The 8,552-nt window shown below is 57.6% G+C and overlaps 1 protein-coding gene across 1 annotated transcript; it reads left to right on the forward strand.

Annotated features, from left to right (window-relative positions):
• Nucleotides 1–706: 706 nt before the first annotated feature.
• MTHFR (methylenetetrahydrofolate reductase) lies at nucleotides 707–8,552 on the forward strand. Its single transcript, XM_019511725.1, has 11 exons — nucleotides 707–974; nucleotides 1,966–2,204; nucleotides 2,636–2,746; nucleotides 2,965–3,158; nucleotides 3,782–4,032; nucleotides 4,264–4,398; nucleotides 4,732–4,912; nucleotides 5,101–5,283; nucleotides 7,011–7,112; nucleotides 7,353–7,472; nucleotides 7,924–8,552. Exons 1-11 carry the CDS (start codon nucleotides 739–741, stop codon nucleotides 8,119–8,121), a joined length of 1,950 nt encoding a protein of 649 aa, XP_019367270.1. The 5' UTR covers nucleotides 707–738; the 3' UTR covers nucleotides 8,122–8,552.

The following is an 8,552-nucleotide window of genomic DNA, read 5'->3' on the forward strand; positions in this document are numbered from 1 at the left end:
CAGACGCGAGGCGGGGGCCAGGCTTCTGCAGCCCCGGCGTTGCCAGCTCCGCCAAGCGGCCCCGGGAGGGTTTCCCCAGCACGCTGTCATGTCATGTCATGGGTTGTGCTGTGCAGCCCGTGCACAGCCATTGCTTTCCATCGCCCCCGGGAGGCGGGCGCCGACCCCGGTAGGCTCCTGGCCCGGCCGCAGGGGTTGGCAACCCTGCTCCCGACCCACGGGCAGGGCCCGGCGGGGATGCCCGGCCAGCTGCGGGGACATTTCCCTTCCCCTTTGCCCTCTGCGCTATTTTAGGAACTGCTGCGCTCATAAACAAACAGCGACACGGCTGCTCTTTGCATGGGCTGCGCTGGCAGGAGGCTGGGCTTGGCTGGCGCGGCGAGATCAGGCCATTGGCGCCTTGCGGGCACCCACACTGGCGCAGGCTGCGACGCGTCTGCCTGCTCGCTCATGGGCCGGGGGCGCAGGTGCCCTCGCAGAGGCAGGGCGGCACCGGGGGTATCGGGGCCTTGTCATAGCTCTGCCCCCGTCTGAGCTCCTGCGTCCTTGCTGTGCGCACGGGGAGGAGGGGCAGCAGCACCTGCTCGGACACACAAGAGCAGGTGCAACCTTCCCAGGCGCTCGGTCCCTAGCTCCGCTTGGCTGCAAAGCCAGGCGCAGGGACAGGTGCAGCTCGGACAGTCCCCAGCCCTCCTGGGCAGTAACGCTGGCCTCTCTCCCCTGCCCAGAGAACGCGCCATGGTCAATGAGGCTCCCAGCAGTGGCAGCTCCGGCTCCCGGTCGGACGGCGGGAGCAGCAGCGGGGGCGAGAGCTCCAAGGACAGCTCGCGATGCTCCACCCCCGTGCTGGATGCCGAGCGCCACGAGCGCCTGCGGGAGAAGATGCGCCGGCGGCAGGAGGCCGGGGACAGGTGGTTCTCGCTGGAGTTCTTCCCCCCGCGCACTGCCAATGCCGCTGTCAACCTCATCTCCAGGTGTGACCCCCAGGAGGCAGGGCAGCTTGGACCAGGGAGGGGGCTGTGTCCTTCCTGCTGAGGAGGGAGATGGACTTTCAGTCACTTGGCACCTTTGGGACCCCCGGGAAGTGCCACGCTGGGGCTGCCAGGGAAGGGGGGTGTTTACCTGCTCGTGCTGAGACAGAGTGGCCCCTGCCAGGTAGAGAGAGGTTAGGACCAGTGCGGTCCACGTCCCTGGACCCTGCACATCCTGTGCGTCTTCCAAGGCATCCAGACCTCTGATGTCCAGGACTGTGCTGCTCTCTGCCATTTTCCCTGGGGCGAGGGGCTGTGTGTAGGGCTGCGGTTGTGGGCACTGCAGACTTCCTGTTCCTTGCTCCTGGTTGTGAAGCATGTCTCTGTTCACACTTCACCCAGATGGAACAGTTTGGCTTACAAACCAGATGTCCGCATCTCGGTGTTATCCACAAGCTGCTCAGAAAGCTAGGCCCAAAAGCCAGCCTGGTGTGATGGGCATTGGGCAGGAGAGTTGCGGCCTTACACAGCAGCCCAATCTTGGAAACCCAGAGCTGTATGGGATGTCTCAGTTCATCTTCCCTTTGTCACAGCCCCCTGCAGAAGAGGCAGGTCCTCCATAATCCCCATCATGCTGTCTACCCTAGACTTGCCTTTAGGTCTCGCAACCCCCAGGTCCTCTCTGAGAGAAGCCTCCTCTCTCTTAAGGGCTTATCCTGGAAGACAGGCCTAGATTTCCTGCAATCCCTGGCTGGGCCCTTTGCCTTCCTTGAGCACTGTCCCTTCAGTGGTGTGGGTCTGCTGGGTCCTTGGGGCTCCTTATAATTTCTTCTGGTCCCTCTTGCTGTCACTCACTTCAGCCCCTCTTCTTATGGTGCACTCATCATGTACTGTCAGCCTTGGTCCCCCCTGGCAGCAAGCCCAAACTCCCAGATATGGGCTGGTAAATCCCCATGGTCTCATGCCAGACTCCATTCGCCATCACACTCTGCAGGTTTGACCGCATGGCAGTGGGGGGCCCCCTCTTCATCGATGTCACCTGGCATCCAGCTGGGGACCCAGGCTCTGATAAGGAGACATCCTCTATGGTCATTGCCAGCACGGCTGTCAACTACTGTGGCCTTGAGACCATCCTGCACATGACATGCTGCAACCAAACCAAAGAGGAGATCACAGCGCACCTACACAAGGCCAAGCACTTGGGGCTGAAGAATATCATGGCGCTGCGTGGAGGTGAGACTCCCCTAGGCCCAAGGCACATTCCTGTCACCACTCTTCCAAGGTAGGCAGTGACTGGCACAAGCCAACATAGAGGCCTTGATCCATAGAGGCCAGCTGGATAAATCTCTGCCTGAATCTGTGTTCTCCTCCACCCCGGAAGTGCCTGATCCCCTCGAGGTTAGTTAACAGTAGCACTGCACTCTCTTCTGGGCCATGCAGGGTTTGGAGGCTCCTTCCATTGCTGGAGTTGGAAATAAGGATTGAACTGGATATTGTTCGGAAGTAGTGGGGGGCAAGGGGCATGTTGGTGGAACAGAGCTGTGGAGCCAGCCGTCACAGAGGCTGAACTCTCCTTCCTGTTAGTGGTGGGCCATGCTCCTAGCTCTGCTTCCCTTTCACGCTGGATGAACTGTTGATGTGACCTGTGTCCCCTCATCCCTCAGACCCCATTGGCGAGGAGTGGGAGGAGGAGATGGAAGGATTCAACTATGCTGTCGACTTGGTGAAGCATATCCGTTGCGAGTTTGATGACTACTTTGACATCTGCGTGGCAGGTAAACGTGTCTTGTTGAGCATTGGCTGGGGACAGGGAGTCTTCTGAGACTGGGGAATTGGTCAAGCCTCTTGGCAGGCCACAAAGTGCTGGCTTGCTTGGGTCTGGTTGGGGCCTTAATGGCGTGGACATCTCACCACCTAGCAGAACTTATCTTGATGCTCTGTAGGTGAGAGGGAGCCCCACATGCCAGCTCAAATCTCCTTGCTCTTCCTGAAGGCTATCCCAAGGGCCACCCTGATGCAGAGAGCTACGAAGCTGACCTGCGGTATCTGAAGGAGAAAGTCTGTGCTGGAGCAGACTTCATCATCACTCAGCTCTTCTTCAGGTCTGAAACCTTCCTCCAGTTCCTAAAGGACTGTCAAGCCATTGGTATCACCTGCCCTGTTGTTCCTGGGATCTTCCCAATCCAGGTGAGAGCGGGGTGGGATGACAAACATCATCAAACTATGAAACCTAGAAACTATGCTATGGTGGGCTGGGATAGGGAATTTGCTCACTTGGGGAACAAGCTTGTTGAGGTGGAGATGACAAGTCTCAAGTGTGCTACCGCCTGCCAGCCTGCTCCTTTCCCCAGAGCTCCTCACTATGCAGTGGGTCAGTCAGAACCCACATCCAGGCTGGACCAAGCCAGCCACAGCATCTGTCTTCCTGGTAAGAGTTTCCAGGCTAAAACCACCACTCGGGACAGTGTAGAATAGGAGGAAAGTCTCCTGGCTGCATGCCCCTGGTGCCTCTCCTACCTGAATTGAGCTTCTCAAGCCCTCACTTCCTGTAACAATGGGGAAAGTGAGGCACAGAAAGGGTGAAGTAACCTGCCCACAGTTGCACTGAGAACTTTGGGTGAAGTTGGGAACAGAACCCAGGAGTCCCAATTTAAAAGCTCCTAATTTTGACCCAGAAAAAGCCCCCTCCCCTGAGCTGGGATCGTTATGCCACTGAGGGAGTGGGGCCTGGAGGGAGATCCTTCCACAGCCACTGTGAACCCCTCTGTCATGAACTACCTTCCCCTCCCCCTGCCTTTTCCCAACACCAGGGTTACCACTCCCTTCGCCAGCTGGTGAAGCTGTCCAAGCTGGAGGTGCCACAGGAGATCAAGGATGTGATCGAGCCCATCAAGGACAACGATGCAGCTATCCGGAACTATGGGGTTGAGTTGGCCGTGTCCATGTGCCGCGAGCTGCTGGATAGTGGCCTGGTCCATGGGCTCCACTTCTACACCCTCAACCGAGAGGTGGCCACCACTGAGGTTCTCAAGCGTTTGGGCCTGTGGAAGGAGGATCCCAGGTGAGCAGGGAACTTTCCTGGCTTGCAGGCCAAGGTATGAGCCTCTTAGGTCCTCTCTTGTAACTGGGGGAGGTGCCATTCAGGACACAGGGATGCCCTGGCTGTATCGGCTTTCTCCTTTCCGGGGGCAGGTGCATCCAGGTCAGATGCTGTGACAGGCACCACCTACAATCCTAGTGTGGGGGATCCAATAAAGAGAAGCCATTCTACTACTTCCTGTTCTCCCCTCAGGCGGCCTCTGCCTTGGGCAGTCAGTGCCCATCCCAAGAGGAGAGTTGAAGACGTCCGGCCCATCTTCTGGGCCTCCAGGCCAAAAAGCTACATCTACCGGACTCAGGAGTGGGATGAATTTCCCAACGGCCGCTGGTGAGCCACCAACGTGGGAAGAAGGGTGTGGGAGGGAGTGAGGTATGCAACCAGCCAGGCAACCCTGATTGTGCAATGGGCTGGGCTCATCTCGGGGTCCTGCTGGAGTCTCATCAACAATGTGTTGCTACAGGAACTGTTCCAGCAGTTCCCAGGTTCTTGGAGCTATGTGAGCAGGGCTGCTGGGCAGCTGCACTGGGACAGCAGGTCTGTGGGTCCCTGGTTGGGCTCTCTCCCTCCTCCTGGTGGGCAGGCTTTCCCTTCTCTTAGTTTGCTGTTCATAGTCTGTCTAGGGCAGCCTACTAATTCAGCCTCTTCTGCTCCGGCTTGCAGGGGCAACTCTTCCTCCCCAGCCTTCGGGGAGCTAAAGGACTATTACCTCTTCTACCTGAAGAGCAAATCGCCCCGGGAGGAGCTCTTGAAGATGTGGGGGGAAGAACTGACCAGCGAGGAGAGCGTCTTCGAGGTGTTCACCTGCTACATCTCTGGAGAGCACAATAAGAATGGGCACAAGGTGAGTGACAGCCTGGGGGAACCGGTCTGTAGAGAGGAGAGCTGGAACCTGAGATTGCTCTCCTTAGCTGGCAGGGCCTGCACGGAGTCTTCTTCAGAGGTGGTCTCCCTGGAGCTCATTGCCAACCTCAGGCCCTGGCACGCTGTGGTGAAGGGAGGGTGATCAACAACCTATTTCCCTCCCTGCAGGTGACCTGCCTGCCATGGAATGATGACCCACTGGCTACAGAGACCAACCTCCTGAAGAAGGAGCTGGAGAAAGTGAACAGGCGAGGTATCCTGACCATCAATTCCCAGCCCAACATCAATGGGAAGCCATCCACTGACCCCATCGTGGGCTGGGGGCCCAGCGGTGGCTACGTCTTCCAGAAGGTAAGAACATCGTGTTGTGAGGCCTGGCAGGACCAGCACAGCCTCTCTTTCTGGAGGCTATGGAGTTTCCACCATGAACTCCGGTTTCCCTCCCAATGGCTCATGGCTGAGCAAGATGGAGAGCCTTGACTCCCCCATCTCTGAGAGTTTGCTCCCATAGCTCGTCATCATCACTGGCACCTTCTTTCTTATCTCAGTTGGTCTATTTTCAGGCTTCAGCCATTGGATCTCATCCTAGTTGAAGGGGGCCCTTTATCTGAAGTCTTCCACAGATGAGCAGTGAGTTCCCTTTCAGTTAGTTTGCTCTGGGATGAGCTGAACAGATAGAGCCTCTCACTGGCAAGCAGGTTTACCAGGTCTTTTCTTGAGGCTGCCCAGAGAGGACCAGTCTTTCCCATCACCTCTTATCCACAGCCCTGTATTGCCTGGCAGGGCTCCTTTAGTCAAGGGCATGCTGTTTTCATTCCCTCCTTTCATTCCTTCCCCTCTGCCCCAGATCTCCTTCCTTGTTGCAAACACCTGCCTTAAGAGACCTTCTTCCTGCCTACAGCCCAAGCCCAATGCCAAGTCCTGTCTCCAGGGGTATGCAGTAGGGGGTGCTCTTCTCCCCAGGCCTGTACACACCCAGTGGCTGTACATGCTGAGGTCAGAAGTGCCATTTTAGGAATGTGCGCCAGACTAACAACCAAGAGAGTGGAGGTGTTAAAGACAGTGTGGGTCTTGGGTTCCAACTTGGGCAGGTAATTGGACTTCCCAGAACCTCCTAGCCATATCTCACTCCATCCATTCCTGGCCTGAGCAGCAGAGCTGTGCGCTGTTCAGACAGTGGCTGCATTTCACCTCAGAGGCAGGTCTGCTCTCACTGGTGACTAGCAGCAACTTTCCCCTCACCTCACTTGCCGCACAGCCCTGGGACCTCTCCCCATTATAGAATTGCAAAGCTTCATCATCATGCACCCCTCATAGGTCCAGTCTTCCAGCAGGGATGACGCCTAGGAACAAAGAACCTAATTAAAGGGATTGGGGTGGCTTGGAGCTGTTGGGCTGGCAGATGGCCAGGGCGGCTCCACAGAGAAGATTTCCCTAAGAGCAAAGAAATCAATCATCCTACACAATGGCCAGAAAATGGATCCAGGGGCGCTTGGGGAGGAATGGGAGGGGGGGCGCTGGCAGGGGCCAGCAAAGCACAGAGCATGGGGCACATGGAGCTAGGCTGTGTCAGCTCATGTAGAGAAGACTGAACAAAGGAGGTGCTGCTGTGAGGGGGAAGGGGCTGAGGAGGGGATGGCTGCCAGGGGAGGGCACCACCCAGCAAAAATGCCAGCCTAGGGCTCTTCGACACAACCTCCCACCCTGTGCCTGCTGCTTGCAGCCACATGGATCGCCGGTGCGGCAGCTGCAAATGCTAGCCCAGCACAGCCACAGTGGTAATACAGAATGTGGGTAGCTTTGGGCCCCTTTGCTCTGACAGTAGGAGGCAGTCAGGCAAAAGAGACTGGGCACTCTGAGCCCATTCCCAGCCCTGCCATGTTGCATGACATGCCTGCTCTGTGCCTTGCCCCCCACCCCAGTCCCACAGCATTGCTTGTGCCCATCTGAGAGGGCAGGCAGGGGGAGGCTGCTCTTTGTAGAGCCTTTCTGAGTTTACCTGCAAAGCCAGGCCCCAGACAACTCAGCACTGGCTGGACCCAGCTTTGAGCTCTGTGCTTCCTCCCCAACCCTTGCAGGCCTACCTGGAATTCTTCACTTCCAGCGAGATTGTCACGGCCCTGCTCCGAGTGCTGAGGAAATATGAGCTCCGCGTCAATTACCACATCGTCAATGCCCGGGTAACGATGGTATGGGACAGACGTGTCCCCTGGGGGCAGGTGGGGCCAGCTGATATGCTGGGCTTCTGGCTGCACCATGGGGTAGGAAGGAGGCTGCGTGGCCAGAGTGGGTGAAGCTGTTACCTGCAGCACTTCCCTGCTCTGGGTCATGCTGGCTGGGGCTGTGGGAGGTTAGGTGTGTTTATGACTGGGCAGGCTCCCACACCCTCTTCCTATATTGGACCAGCCTTCTCTTGGCAGGACAAGAACATCACCAATGCACCCGACTTGCAGCCCAATGCTGTCACCTGGGGTATCTTCCCTGGCAGAGAGATCATCCAGCCAACCGTGGTGGACCCTGTGAGCTTCCTGTCCTGGAAGGTAAGGGCCCACCTTGACCCACAGGGCTGGGGAAGCACAGCTGTCTACTCTGCTTGGGACAGCAGGGGCAGCACTTGTGCTGAGATGCACTGAATCCTGCCCTCAGGAGCCAGTCTGGCTTGAGCAAGGACCTCAGGCTGCTGTCTATGCAGTAGAAGGCTGGAGAAGCAGTATGCCCTTCCCAGGTCTGGGAATACGCACTGTGGGGTAGCTCTGGCATGTCAGGTCGAGGCCAAGGCTCTATCTAGCCCAGTGCCCTGCCCCTGACGCACTGGCAGGGCACAGGTGCTTTAGAGTACAAGCAGCAAGGCCTCCTCTTGCCTCCATGAGGAGGCAGCATTGCCCTGCAAGAGGGATTCCTCTTGGTGCAGCCTGTTATTCTCAGGGGCCCTGGCTGCTGGCTACAGCCCATGGATGGGTCCTCACCCTTCTGCCTTGGCCCCCTTGACAGGGTGAGGCCTTTGCACTGTGGATCGAGCAGTGGGCAAAGCTGTACGAAGAGGAGTCGCCATCGCGCATGATCATCCAGTACATCCATGACAACTACTACCTGGTCAACCTTGTGGACAATGACTTCCCGCTGGACAGCTGCCTTTGGCAGGTCCTGGATGACACCTTCGAGCTGCTCAGTGCCCCCACACAGTGCTGACCCCCTGCAGGCCAAAGCACAGCTGCAGCAAAGGAGAGTGGTCCCATTTGGCACCCAGCCATATTCCCTCTTACACATGCTCTTCCTGCACCAAAGGAAAAGGCTCTGCAGAGAACCCCAGCAGTCCCCGTCCCCACAGCAGTGGACTTGTCCCAGCCCTCTGCTGTCCTCTTATGCACTTGTGGCAGCAAGGACCAACCCAACCTCTGCACCAAGGCCTGGGTTGCTCTCTCCACAGGTCACTTGAGCAGGGCCCGCCACCCACAAGGACCATGCCCTGAGACTCAGCTCAACTCTCACCTACCCAGAGCCCCAGCCCCTGCCTCACCTTGTCAGGACTGGGACAAAGAATTCTGCACAGCTGGCTCCCCTCTGGTGAGAGTGAGCAGGACTCTGGCCCTCCCTGTAATAAAGGTTTGTCATGTGAGCCA

The sequence above is a fragment of the Gavialis gangeticus genome, unplaced genomic scaffold (assembly GCF_001723915.1).
Source record: "Gavialis gangeticus isolate Ggan-Ray unplaced genomic scaffold, GavGan_comp1, whole genome shotgun sequence".
NCBI lineage: Eukaryota > Metazoa > Chordata > Crocodylia > Gavialidae > Gavialis > Gavialis gangeticus.